The sequence below is a fragment of the Perca fluviatilis genome, chromosome 24, assembly GCF_010015445.1.
Source record: "Perca fluviatilis chromosome 24, GENO_Pfluv_1.0, whole genome shotgun sequence".
NCBI lineage: Eukaryota > Metazoa > Chordata > Actinopteri > Perciformes > Percidae > Perca > Perca fluviatilis.
In genome coordinates, this window is record NC_053135.1 from 24,748 (window position 1) to 39,747 (window position 15,000).

The 15,000-nt window shown below is 42.2% G+C and overlaps 1 protein-coding gene across 1 annotated transcript in view; it reads right to left on the bottom strand.

The window, feature by feature from the left end:
- Positions 1-4,048: 4,048 nt before the first annotated feature.
- LOC120554701 (beta,beta-carotene 15,15'-dioxygenase-like) overlaps positions 4,049-15,000 on the bottom strand; it is a 25,890-nt gene continuing 14,938 nt past the window's right edge. The window contains exons 8-12 of the mRNA XM_039793713.1: positions 10,971-11,240; positions 8,328-8,433; positions 6,077-6,194; positions 5,439-5,524; positions 4,049-4,458 (exon numbers count right to left, since the gene is read on the bottom strand). Of these exons, the coding sequence (XP_039649647.1) occupies positions 4,298-4,458; positions 5,439-5,524; positions 6,077-6,194; positions 8,328-8,433; positions 10,971-11,240 (741 nt within the window). The 3' untranslated portion in view covers positions 4,049-4,297. The remainder of the gene's footprint in view (positions 4,459-5,438; positions 5,525-6,076; positions 6,195-8,327; positions 8,434-10,970; positions 11,241-15,000) is intronic.

Genomic DNA, 15,000 nt, shown 5'->3' on the forward strand with positions numbered 1-15,000 from the left:
CCCGCGCGCGCGGCGCGCGCGCGGCGGCGCGCGCGCGCCAAGCGGCAGGCGGCGGCGGCGGCGGCGGCGTGCGCGCGCGGCGCACGCGCGCGCGCGCGCGCGCGCGGCAGCAAGGCTCAGCCAAGCCGGGCACAGGCTGCTGCCACTGGCTGGGAGCTCTCTACTAAGATGCAATGACGCCACTTCTGAGGCTAATGGACTCCATACGTAGCAAGGTGAGGAGGCTACACACAGGGACACACACACACACAGGGACACACACACACACACAGGGACACACACACACAGGGAACACACACACACACACAGGGACACACACACACAAACACACAGGGACACACACACACACACACAGGGACACACACACACACAGGGACACACACACACACACAGAGACACACAAACACACAGGGACATTACTACACACACACACACACACAGGGACACACACACACACACACACAGGGACACACACACACACACACAGACACACACACACACAAACACACAGGGACACACCACACACACACACACACAGGGACGCACACACACACACACAGAGACACACACACACACACACACACACAGGGACACACACACACACACACAGAGACAACACACATACACACACAAGGGACACACACACACACACACACGAGAGACACACACACATAACACACACACACACAGAAACACACACATATACACAGGGCACACACAAGACACACACACAGAGACACACACACACATTAACACAGGGACACACACACACACACACAGACACATACACACACACACACACACACACAGGGACACACACACACACACAGAAACACACACACACACACACACACACAGGGACACACACACACACAGGAACGAGACACACACACACAAGGACACACACACACAGGGGACACATACACACACACACACCAAGGGGACACACACACACACATAGGGACACACACAGACACACAGAGAGACACACACACAGCACACACAGGACACACACACACACAATAGACACACAGAGACACACACACACACAGAACACAGAGACACACACACACACACACACACAGAAACACACACACACACACAGACACACAGAACACACACACAAAGAACACACACACACACACACACACAGACACACAGAGAAACACACACACACACACAGAGACACACACACACAGACACACAGAGACACACACACACACACACACAGAGACACACACACAAGAGAAACAGGAACACACACACACACAGAGAACACACACACACACACAGACACACACAGACCACACACAGATATACTACACAACTCTAACGCGTGGTATATTGTATTAACACAGGTATATTTACTACTCCCCATGGTGTGCGTACCATATTTGTGTGTGCATGTGTGGGGGGCGTGTGTGTGTGGGCGTGTGACGTGGCTCTGTTGAGTGTCATGTGATGTGTGTGTTACTCAGACCTAATCGCGGCAAGACCGTAGATGCTCCTGAAGAACTGGTTCCAGAGCAGCATAGCAGAAGACTGACTGGCAGCTGATCATGGAGCTGAAGAAGACCTTCGAGATCGCATCTAAGAGGGACACACACATACACACACACAGAACACACACACACACACACACTTCCCTCCGGATGACTCGCAAAGTGGAAACAGAAAAATACTGGAACAAAACAGACGTGAAAGTGTTTTCTGAGAAACGAACAGTTTTCCACACAGACACACACAAATTTAAAAACCAAAACACACAAAAAACAGACACACACACAGACAAATACACAGACCGCACAGACAGACACACACACACACAGACAAATAACACAGACACACACACAGACAAATACCACACAGACAAACAGACAAATACACACAGACACAGACACACAGACAGACAGACGCTACACACACGCAGACACAAGGGACACACACACACGAACTACACACACACAGACACACAACGCACACACAGACAGACAGACACAGACACACACACACACAGAAAAAGCAACAGAGACACAGGGCAGAGACATACGACATTTACAACACACACATAAACACACACACACCACACACACAGACACACAACTCCAACGTGCCTGTTTTTTCCAGCATCAACGTTGTCGTTCCTATCTCCTTCTCTGATTATTGGCGGCTGCTTCCTGGCCGGGGCCCCGCCCCTATCCCGCTTTCCCTCTTCCTTTGGGACTTAACGAGCTTAACGAGGGGGAGCGGTAATCAGCCCAAAACAAGGGTGCATTGTGGGGAGCGGAGATTTGTATGGAGGAGGAAGATGGACAAAAAGAAGTATTTTTCTCTTTCACAAAATCAACAAAGACTTGACAAAAAAAACAAACATGCCCGTTTGTCGGCCATGTTTGTAGTTTCGATCCACCGGATGGAAGATTTTGGAAAGTGTTCATGCTGCAACTGGTGATGTAATAAAGTGATTCTGATGAAACCTGCTGAGTTTTTTAGTTCAGTTTTCTCTCAATATCAACACGTACCGTTTTAAACTTAAGGGTAACTGCTGTTAATATCACCCTGGACACTGTCTCTAAGAGTCTGACAACATTATGGGATGGATCCCTACAGAGATAGTAGTTAAACAGTAAGATCCTTTTTAGTTTAACATGAAACAGGCCTGAAATCACCATCACCAAACTACACCAGACTCCATGTAAATAATCAGGACTTTTAAGCGTGTATAGAGCCAGCATATCTCCACCAGACTCCATGTAAATAATCAGGACTTTTGGTAGTGTATAGAGGCCAGCATATCTCTTCGCAGACTCCATGTAAATAATCAGGACTTTAGTGTGTAGAGCCAGCACATCTCCACCAGACTCCATGTAAATAATCAAGGACTTTTAAGCGTGTATAGAGCCAGCATATCTCCACCAGACTCCATGTAAATAATCAGGACTTTTAGAGTATTAAAAGCGGCATATCTCCACCAGACTCCATGTAAATAATCAGGACTTTTAAGCGTGTATAGAGAAGCATATTCCACCAGATTGCATGATGGGTTTTGTGGGTGTAGGGTGGGTTTCGGGGGGGGTTGGGGGGCCAGCATATCTCCACCAGACTCCATGTAAATAATCAGGACTTTGGTGTGCTATAGAGCCAGCATATCTCCACCAGATTCCATGTAAATAATCAGGACTTTTAGCGGGTGTATAGAGCCAGCATGCTACTCCACCAGACTCCATGTAAATAATCAGGACTTTTAAGCGTGTATAGAGCCAGCATATTTCCACCAGATTCCATGTAAAGTCAAATATCATTTCTTTAGTTTTGTTTGGAATTTAGCAGAAGACAACTGGACCTGCACCGGTCTATAAACTGGTCTACCCAAGCCCGGTAGTTGTTTTCATCGCTGTCCATACGTATCAAACCTCGGTCAACCGTATCATCAGCTGATTAGATTGTAACATGTTGCTGTGTGTTGCTCCTGCATTCGTTTTGAGTGCAGGGGTAAAATACGCGGGGAGACTGTACTTCTGTGTTTCTTTCTGAAAAAACAACCTGTTTCTGTAACAGAAAACCAGACACAATCTCTATTAACATGTTTGAGCTTTAATAAACATAACATGGACTAAACAACATTTAGGATTAATGTTATTTTCAGCGTCTAGAAGGATTAAACATCTGGGACGAACACGCTCAATGTTCAGGAGCCTCGTTCAAAAAACGAGGACGGCTCTGGAAGCTTTATTGGAGGCGATAATGTGTCGGCTGCGGAGCAGACTTCACATAAAAGGAATAAATAATCAATCGTCGAAAAAACTTTGAATTATTTTCTCCAAAAATCTCGAAAAATTGTCAAAAACTCAAAGAAAATGTCAAAAAAATTGAAAGAATTGGCAAAAAAATTAAATGAAAACATTTGAAAAAGAACTCGAAAAAATTGTCTAAAAAGACGCTGAAAAATTGTCAAAACCCCCGGAAAAAAAATTATCCAAAAAACGTTGAAAAAAGCGGCAAAAATTTGGGAATCCCGAGTTTATTTTTTACTAATTAAATTTTTTTTACCAACTTTTTTTGGGCTTTTTTTGGCGTGCTGGATGGCGTCCAAAAAACGTAGAATTATTTTCTCCAAAAAAAAAATGTCCAAAAAAATGCAGGAAAAATTGTCAAAAACATCAAACAAATTGTCAATAAAAAAAACCAGAAGAAATTGTCCAAAAAAGGTTGAAAAAAGCGGCAAAAATTAAGGAATTCTGAGTATTTTTACCCTTTTTTATCAACTTAAAAAAAAAAAAATTGGGCGTGCTGGGCGTCAGACGGCGTTGGCGGCGGGGATGAAGTGTCCGTGCAGGTCCATGTGCACGCTGGCGGGGACGGAGGCTCTGGCGATCTCCGTGAAGGTTTTGGCGTCGAGGACGAGGAGGAACGGAGAGATGGAGGGATCAGGAGACACGACGGAGGACAAGATGACGCCTGGAGGAGAGAGGAGAGAGAAGAGGGGGGGTCAGACCTGGGAGGGGGGGGTAGACCTGTGGGGGGGTCTGACCGCGGTTGGCGCCAAAAAAACTCAACAACGAAAACAACAGAACATCAAGAGACGACAAATGTCGAAAAAAAACGGCAAAAACTTCAGAAAAAGCAAAACAGTAGCAAAAAAACTTCGAAAAAAATGTCCAAAAAAATGTCCAAAAAACGTCGGAAAAAATGTCCAAAAAAATTCGGAAAAAAATGTCCAAAAAACCCTAAAAAAAAATGTCCAAAAAACTTCGAACAAAATGTCCAAAAAAACTAAAAAGAAATGTCCAAAAAACTTCCAAAACAAATTCGAAAAAAATGTCCAAAAAACTTCGAAAAAAATGTCCAAAAACACTAGAAAAAATGTCCAAAAAACTTCGAAAAAAATGTCCAAAAACACTAGGAAAAAATGTCCAAAAACACTAGGAAAAAATGTCCAAAAAACTTCGAAAAAAATGTCCAAAAACACTAGGAAAAAATGTCCAAAAAACCTCAATGAAATGTATTAAAAAAATGTCCAAAGAAACACACAAAAAGTCCCCTTTTGGGCTGTTTCAGCCCTTCTGATTGGACGCTGACTGCATGTCTCTGTCTTTGTGCTCAATGACGATAAAGTTAAAGTTGAATCTAATCTAAAACAGGAGCTGTGGAATATATAAAGCCTGTTTGTGCTCACGTTGAGGGGGTCCTGGAATAACGGCCAAAATGTTGAAACAAGCGACAAAAATTTACAAAAAAGTGACGAAAACATAAAAAAAAATTTGTCAAAAAAAAAAATATACTTTAAAAAGACGACAATAAGCGTCTAAATATTTCTCCAGAGAGCCTCGATAAGGAAACCGATCAGCGTACTCCTTTAGAACCGAGTCTAGTCTCGTAATATAATTCATCAAATTAAAGGTGATGATGTCATCCTTAATTTCGGCTTCATCCCTCACGGTCGTCTTCCTCCGTTGCCCCGGGCGACACGAACACCGGCTCGGATGGGTAGCAGTTCTCCTGGTACCACTCCACGTGGGTCTGCTGACGATATCACCTTCGCCATCTGGGGACAAATACACACATATACACACATTAATACACACACATATATATATACATATGTGTATTTATATATGTGTCTGTGTATCTGTGTGTGTGTTTTGTGTGTGTGTCTCTGTGATTATGTGTGTGTGTATCTCTGTGTGTGTGTGTGTGTCTGTGTGTGTGTCTGTGTGTATGTGTGTGTGTATCTCTGTGTGTGTGTGTGTGTCTCTGTGTGTGTGTCTCTGTGATTATGTGTGTGTGTATCTCTGTGTGTGTGTGTGTGTGTCTCTGTGTGTGTGTGTCTGTGTGTATGTGTGTGTATCTCTGTATGTGTGTGTGTGTGTCTCTGTGTGTGTGTGTGTGTGTGTGTGTCTGTCTGTGTGTGTGTGTGTGTATCTGTGTATGTGTGTGTGTGTCTCTCTGTGTGTGTGTCTCTCTGTGTGTGTGTGTGTCTGTGTGTGTGTGTCTCTGTGTGTCTCTGTGTGTGTGTGTGTGTCTTTCTGTGTGTGTGTGTGTGTGTGTGTGTGTGTGTGTGTGTGTGTGTGTGTGTGTGTGTGTGTGTGTGTGTGTGACCTTGTTAGGATGAGGTGACCAGTCCACCCGAGAGCCGTAGAAGTATCGGTACTTCTTGGCGTTGAAGTTGTAGTTTATGGCCGGCAGCTCGAGCCCTGCAGGAGACCTCACACTCGTTAGTTACATCACACTCGTTAGTTACATCACACTCGTTAGTTACCTCACACTCGTTAGTTACCTCACACTCGTTAGTTACAGTCTCATTAGTTACCTCACACTCGTTAGTTACAGTCTCGTTAGTTACCTCACACTCGTTAGTTACAGTCTTGTTAGTTACCTCACACTCGTTAGTTACACATCTCAGTTAGTTACCTCAACCTTTCGTTAAGTTACAGTCTCGTTAGTTACCTCACACTCGTTAGTTACAGTCTCGTTAGTTACAGTCTCGTTAGTTACTTCACACTCGTTAGTTACCTCACACTCGTTAGTTACAGTCTCGTTAGTTACCTCACACTCGTTAGTTACAGTCTTGTTAGTTACCTCACACTCGTTAGTTACAGTCTCGTTAGTTAACTCACACTCGTTAGTTACATCACACTCGTTAGTTACCTCACACTCGTTAGTTACAGTCTTGTTAGTTACCTCACACTCGTTAGTTACAGTCTTGTTAGTTACCTCACACTCGTTAGTTACCTCACACTCGTTAGTTACAGTCTCGTTAGTTAACTCACACTCGTTAGTTACAGTCTCGTTAGTTACCTCACACTCGTTAGTTAACTCACACTCGTTAGTTACAGTCTTGTTAGTTACCTCACACTCGTTAGTTACAGTCTCGTTAGTTACCTCACACTCGTTAGTTACCTCACACTCGTTAGTTACAGTCTCGTTAGTTACCTCACACTCGTTAGTTACAGTCTCGTTAGTTACCTCACACTCGTTAGTTACATCACACTCGTTAGTTACCTCACACTCGTTAGTTACCTCACAATAATTAGTTACATCACACTCGTTAGTTACCTCACACTCGTTAGTTACATCACACTCGTTAGTTACATCACACTCATTAGTTACCTCACACTCGTTAGTTACAGTCTCGTTAGTTACAGTCTCGTTAGTTACCTCACACTCGTTAGTTACAGTCTCATTAGTTACCTCACACTCGTTAGTTACCTCACACTCGTTAGTTACAGTCTCGTTAGTTACAGTCTTGTTAGTTACCTCACACTCGTTAGTTACAGTCTCGTTAGTTACAGTCTCGTTAGTTACCTCACACTCGTTAGTTACAGTCTCATTAGTTACCTCACACTCGTTAGTTACCTCACACTCGTTAGTTACAGTCTCGTTAGTTACCTCACACTCGTTAGTTACCTCACACTCGTTAGTTACAGTCTCGTTAGTTACAGTCTCGTTAGTTACAGTCTCGTTAGTTACCTCACACTCGTTAGTTACAGTCTCGTTAGTTACCTCACACTCGTTAGTTACCTCACACTCGTTAGTTACATCACACTCATTAGTTACCTCACACTCGTTAGTTACAGTCTCGTTAGTTACAGTCTCGTTAGTTACCTCAAACTGGTTAGTTACGTCACATTCCGGTTAGTTTCACACACAACCGTTAGTTACCTCACACTTTCGTTAGTTACAGTCTAGTTAGTTACAGTCTTATTTGTTTTTTGTTAGTTACCTCACACTCGTTAGTTACAGTCTCGTTAGTTACAGTCGTTAGTTACCTCACACTCGTTAGTTACAGTCTCATTAGCCTACACACCGTTTAGGTTACCTCACACTCGTTAGTTACAGTCTCGTTCGTTTACCTCACACTTCGTTAGTTACCTCACACTCGTTAGTTACAGTCGTTAAGTTTACAGTCTAGTTAGTTTACAGTCTACGTTAGTTACCTCACACTTTCGTTAGTTACAGTCTATTCAGTTACCTCACACTTAATATTAACAATCTCATTATTTATCACACTCTTTTTCTTTCTTCCTCCCTTTCCCTTTTTCCTCGTTAGTTACCTCACACTCGTTAGTTACATCACACTCATTAGTTACCTCACACTCGTTAGTTACAGTCTCGTTAGTTACAGTCTCGTTAGTTACCTCACACTCGTTAGTTACAGTCTCATTAGTTACCTCACAATCGTTAGTTACAGACTGGTTAGTTAGTTGTTAGAGGATTAAATGTGTGTGTGTGTGTGTCTCTGTGTCTGTGTGTGTGTGTCTCTGTGTGTGTGTCAGTCACGTTAGTTACGGCCTCGTTAGTTACTGTAACCGTGCAGATTAACGAACCTTCAAACAGAGCGTCTGGCCGGCAGTAGACGGAGCCGTCCTCCTGCACCACGGCGGTGGCCGTGGTGTCGGTCAGAGTTACCAGGTTAGACCCTCGGGGAGACTCCTGGAACACACCATCATCATCATCTTCATCATCAGCTTCATCATCATCTTCATCATCATCATCATCATACATTACACAAACTCTTCAGGGGTCAGCTCGGTGTAGTCTACAGCATTAGTCCTCCAGCTGGTTCTATAAAGTTCTCCTCCTTTGAACAGTGTTTTTAAGCTATGTACCCCCTAACCAGTCTCTAACCAGTCCCTAACCAGTCCAGTCTCTAACCAGTCTCTAACAAGTCTCTAACCAGTCCAGTCTCTAACCGGTCTCTAAGCAGTCTCTAACCAGTCCAGTCTCTCCCGCAGTCTCTAACCAGTCCCTAACCAGTCCAGTCTCTAGCTTAGCCGTCTCTAACCAGTCTCTAGCCAGTATTTTAAGTTCAGTCTCTAACCAGTCTCTAACCAGTCCCTAACCACATCCGGTCCGGCGGCGCGGTCCAGTCTCTAACCAAGTCTCTAACCAGTCTAACCAGTCCAGTCTCTAACCAGTCTCTAACCAGTCTCTAACCAGTCCAGTCTCTACCCAGTCTCTAACCAGTCCGGTCTCTAACCAGTCCCTAACCAGTCCCTAACCAGTCCCTAACCAGTCTCTAACCGGTCTCTAACCAGTCTCTGACCAGTCTCTGACCAGTCGGTCTATAAGCCATCTTGAAGAGATATGTTCTCAGTCTGTTTTTAACGTATTTTGCGATTTCTTCGACATTTCTGTTTGAAGTGATGCTGGCGAAGTTTTTCTGTTTTTCTGTTTTCATTTTAAACAATAAAGTTTTGATTCGATTAAAAATAAAAAATCTTATATTGATTAAGTTTCAGTATTTAAATCATTAAAGATTTGTATGTGATATATATATATATATATATATATATATATAAAGTATTTTTATATAATGTGGAGACATGAGGGCTTAGCCCCTCCTCTAGTTAGTGACGTCACTTCCGGTCAGGCCGCTCAGCAGCAGCAGGTGTGTAGCTGAGGCAGCAGGTAAGAGCAAACATTTCCTCCTAAATAATCTCCTAAATGTGCTGTCTGACTGAGTCAAGACTTGATTTAGACTCTCATCAACATGTAGACTCAACACAGCTCGAGACACACGGCTGGGACACGTTTTTAGGAATCAATTAGCCTCCGTTTGGTCTCATTAATGAGTCTGAATCTACTGATATTTTCAAAATAAAAGTCTGACTGTTTTCTTGAAAAAATAGAAGTCAAAATATTTTGAGGAATTAAAGTTCTAATGTCGAGGGGAACGAGTCAGAATATTTTCAAAGTAAAAGTCACAAAATATATTTTCCTAAAATATTGTGACTTTTGTCTGAAAATAGTTGACCGTTTTTTGTTGTTATGTGTGTGGTTGTTGTAGGGTGTATTTGTGGTTGGTGTTTGTGTTGTTGTGGTGTGGGGTGGGGTGTAACGTGTGTGTAGGGTATGTTTTGGTTATGTGTGGGTGTGGGGGGTATTATTTGTGGGGGGGGGTTGTGGGGGGGGTGTGTATTTTTTGTTGGGGGGGGGGGTATTGGGGTGTGTGGGGGGGGTGTGGGGGGGTGTGGTGTGTGTTGGGGGGGATTATTTGTAGGGGGGGATTTGTTGGTGGTGTGTTGTGTGTTGTTAGTGTGTTGTGTGGGGTTTTTGTAGTGTTGTGTGGTTGGTTTTTTTTTTTTTTGTTAAGTTTTTGTTTGTTTTTTTATTATTTTTGTGTGTTTTGTTTTGGGTGTGTGTATTGTGTGGTGTTTTGTGTGTGTGTTTTTTTGTTTTTATTTTTTTTTGATTTTGTGTGTAGTTTGTGTTAGTTGTGGTGTGTGTGTTTTTTTTTTGTGTTGTTTGATATTTGTATTTGTGTTGTATTTGATATGATATTTTTGATATTTTATAGTGATGTATTTATTGTTGTATTGATGTTGTGTTGTATGTATGTGTGGTTGTTTTGTTTTTGTGTATTTTGATGATTTGTTTTTTTTTTTGGTGATTTATTTATTTTTTTTTATGTGTTTATATATGTGTGTATATATTGTGTGTGTGTGTATATATATGTGTGTGGTGTGTGTGTGTGTATATATATATTTGTGTTTGTGTGTGTGTGATGTGTATATATATGTATGTGTGTGTGTGTGTGTGTGTATATGTGTGTGTGTTTGTGATGTGTGTGTGTGTGTGTATATATGTGTGTGTGTGTGTGTATATATGTGTTATTATTAATGTGTGTGTGTGTGTGTGTGTGTGTGTGTGTGTGTGTGTGTATATAATTTGTGTGTGTGTGTGTGTTTGTGTGTGTGTGTGTGTGTGTATATAATTGTGTGTGTGTGTGTGTGTGTGTGTGTATATAATTGTGTGTGTGTGTGTGTGTGTGTGTGTGTATATAATTGTGTGTGTGTGTGTGTGTGTGTGTGTGTGTGTGTGTATAATTGTGTGTGTGTGTGTGTGTGTGTGTGTGTGTGTGTGTGTGTGTGTGTGTGTGTGTATATAATTGTTATGTGTATGTGTATGTGTGTGTGTGTGTGTGTGTGTGTGTGTGTGTGTGTGTGTGTGTGTGTGTGTGTGTGTACCGTGTGTGCGTGCAGCGGCAGCACGTAGCGCTGGCAGACCGGAGGAGAGAAGTCCTTGTTGGCCTCGATGAAGCTGCTGGTCTCCAGCTTCAGGTTCCTGATGTAGAACATCTCGTACAGGTTGCTGTTCCGGTAGCTGATCAGGTCCAGGACCACGTGGTGGTCGCCGTCCTCGTACGCGTTCACGTGGTGGAAGACCACGAAGGCGTCGCCGTAGTAACGGGTCGACACGGCCTTCCCCGTGCGTCTGTCGACGACGTGGAACAAGGTCTGGGGGACAAACACATAGCATCAAAACTATGGCAAGCCTTTTTAAAATTTAACAGCTAGTCTGGATATGTGCTGTAGATATCTGTAATTCAGTTTGACTCTGACTAGTCACAACTCCAGTTCCAGATATCTTAAATTCACCTCAATTCAAGATATCTACATGTTCATTTTGAGATATCTTAAATTAAGTTTTGACTAGTCAAAATGGAGTTGAGGATATCTCAAACTGCAGTTAGGGATAGTCACAATTTAATTGTAGATATCTATTATTATGAAGTTATAGATATATCGAAATTAATTTTGATTAGAGATATCTAAAATTTGAGATATCTGTAACTTTCATTCTGCCTAGTCAGTTGAATTTGAGTTTTGACTAGGCGAAATGACGTTGCAGATACCTGTATGCAAATTAGGCCCGCAACGCACTTTAGGCGGAGCACCTGTTAACTGGAAACTTGTAATTAGCACTGATTGATATCTAAAATAGAGCAATGTCATGCACATTAATTACAGATATCTCTGCACATTAATTACAGATATCTCTGCACATTATTTACAGATATCTCTGCACATTAATTACAGATATCTCTGCACATTAATTACAGATATCTCTGCACATTAATTACAGATATCTCTGCACATTAATTACAGATATCTCTGCACATTATTTACAGATATCTCTGCACATTATTTACAGATATCTCTGCACATTAATTACAGATATCTCTGCACATTAATTACCGATATCTCTGCACAATAATTACAGATATCTCTGCACATTATTTACAGATATCTCTGCACATTATTTACAGATATCTCTGCACATTATTTACAGATATCTCTGCACATTAATTACAGATATCTCTGCACATTATTTACAGATATCTCTGCACATTAATTACAGATATCTCTGCACATTAATTACATATATCTCTGCACATTAATTACAGATATCTCTAACTGTCGTTTCGACTAGTCACAATTACGTTACGGATATCTTGAATGACAGTTCCAACCATCCAAAATGTGATTACGACTAGTCGTAGAGACGTTGGCGATATCTACGATGTTAATTCCGGACGGTCACACTTAGCTTTTAAATGGTAAACGTGCTCGCCATACCAAGACGGCGTTTTAAAATACCGACAAAGAAGCACCAAATAAGGTCACAAACATCGTGTGTGTTTCCTGGTGTAATGATGTAATGTCGTGTGTGTGTCTGTGTGTGTGTCTCTGTGTGTGTGTGTGTCTGTGTGTCTGTGTGTGTGTGTCTGTGTGTGTGTGTGTCTGTGTGTGTGTGTGTGTGTCTGTCTGTATGTGTATGTCTATGTGTGTGTCTGTGTGTGTCTGTATCTGTGTCTGTGTGTGTGTCTCTCTGTGTGTGTCTGTGTGTGTGTGTGTCTCTGTGTGTGTGTGTGTCTCTGTGTGTGTCTCTGTGTGTGTGTGTGTCTCTGTGTGTGTGTGTGTCTCTGTGTGTGTCTCTGTGTGTGTATATATGTGTGTGTCTCTGTCTGTGTAAGTAAGTAAGTAAGTAAGTAAAATTTATTTACAAAGCGCTTTTCACAGATAAAATCACAAAGTGCTGTACAAAAGAATAGGTAACACAAACAATATAAAATGTATATACATATGTAAAATTAAAGTGACACTAGTGAAAACCCATCAACCAAAAGCTTTCCTAAATAAACATGTTTTCAGATTCTTTTTAAAAGAGACAACAGAGTCTGCCAGACGCATGGACAGGGGCAGGACGTCCCACAGTCTGGGAGCAACAGACTCAAAAGACAGGTCCCCTCGAGTCTTATAACGAGTCTTTGGGACTAAAAGCAGGTTCTGGCCAGCGGACCGAAGGGTCCGGCCAGAGGAATATGGCTTCAAAAGGTCCAGAATGTACTGTGGGGCCTGACCGTTTAAGGCTCTGAAAGTCAGTACTAAAATCTTAAAATCAATTCTGAATTTTACAGGGAGCCAATGGAGAGCCGACAAGACTGGAGTGATATGAGACCTTCGAGGAGCACCTGTTAAAAGCCTAGCAGCAGAATTTTGAACAATTTGCAATTTGTTCAGGGCAGACTTATTCAGACAAGTAAAAACAGAATTGCAGTAGTCAAGTCTTGTTGATAAGGAAAGCGTGAATTATCATTTCCAGATCCTTTTTGACAATATTTTTGCGTATTTTACAGATGTTCCTAAGATGATAAAAGCAATTTCGGACGAGCTGCTTTGAGTGTGTCTCCAAAGAGCGTGGCTTGGTCAAACACAACCCCCAAGTTTCTGGAGGCTGGATTTGACAGAGAGGCCCAGAGAGCCAAGGTGCTGTTTGATCAGTGGGATCTTATGGTCTGGAGCAAAGATCAGCGCGTTTCAGTCTTGTTTGATTTTTATCTGCAGGTAGTTAGTGGCCAGCCAGTCTTTGATGGAGGACACACACTCTAGGAACAGAGACAAACGATGGAGTTCAGCATCATTAAAAGAACAACACAACTGGACATCGTCGGCATAGAAATGATATGATACATCCTTGAAGCAACCAATAATTTGACCAAGTGGCAAAATGTACAGCAAAAACAAAATAGGACCCAAAACTGACCCTTGTGCCACTCCGCAGGACAAATTGGTCACATCAGACTGTACATTGTTTACAGCAACATTAAAGGTTCTGCCATGAATATAGGAAGAGAACCACTGAAGGACAGATCCTGATGGTCCCATCTCATTTTGAAGCCGATTGATCAGTATACTGTGATCCACAGTGTCAAAAGCAGAAGTCAAATCAAGGAGTACAAGTACAGTGTAGCGGCCAGTCTGATGCCATCATCACATCACTAGAGACTTTGATAAGGGCTGTTTCAGTGGAATGTAATTTTCGAAAACCAGACTGAAAAGTATCAAACAGGTTGTGCTGCTCCATAAAGGAGGTCAGTTGGCATGCCACTACTTTTTCCAAAATTTTGGAGATAAATGGAAGTTTAGATATGGGCCTGTAGTTATTAGGTTCTGAAGGGTCAAGATTGGGCTTTTTAAGGATCGGGTTTACCACAGCGTGTTTGAAGTAGCTGGGGACTGAGCCAGATCTAAGTGACAAGTTAATTATTTTTTCCACACAGGGGCCGACAATATCAAACATTTTCAACAATAAAGTTGTTGGGACAATGTCAGCGGGGCTCGAAGACGGTTTCATATTTCCTGTTATGGTCTTCACATCCTGTAGGCTGACAGGAGTGAAGGACGACCAAGACGACACCGGTGAAAACTCAGTAGAACAAATACTGATGAGTGGAAAATTAACACTGGCCCTAATGTCATGTACTTTGTTCAGAAAAAACGACAAAAAGTTGTTACAATCCTCATGTGTGTACACAGGCACAAGAGGAGCCGAAGGTGCAGTAAGATTTTCAATGGTGTCAGACAAGACTTTTGGATTCTTCTTATTTCCTGACACAAGGTTAGAAAAATAAGCTGAGCGAGCCTGCTTTATCAATTCATTCAGATCCAGCATCATGTCTCTTAAATGGAGTCTGTGTACCTCTAATTTAGTGGCTTTCCACTGACGCTCTGTCATCCGACATTTTCTCCTAAAACTACAAATGTTATCATTTATCCATGGGAGGGCCTTTTTCTGTGACCCTGAAATCTTTTTAACAGGCGCTACCATATCCAAGACCGACAGACAGTGGTTGTTGAAACTTTGCACAAGTGAATCAACATCATCACATTCAACAAAGGGGCGAGAGTCAAAAGAGGCAGAGAACTCACTAGG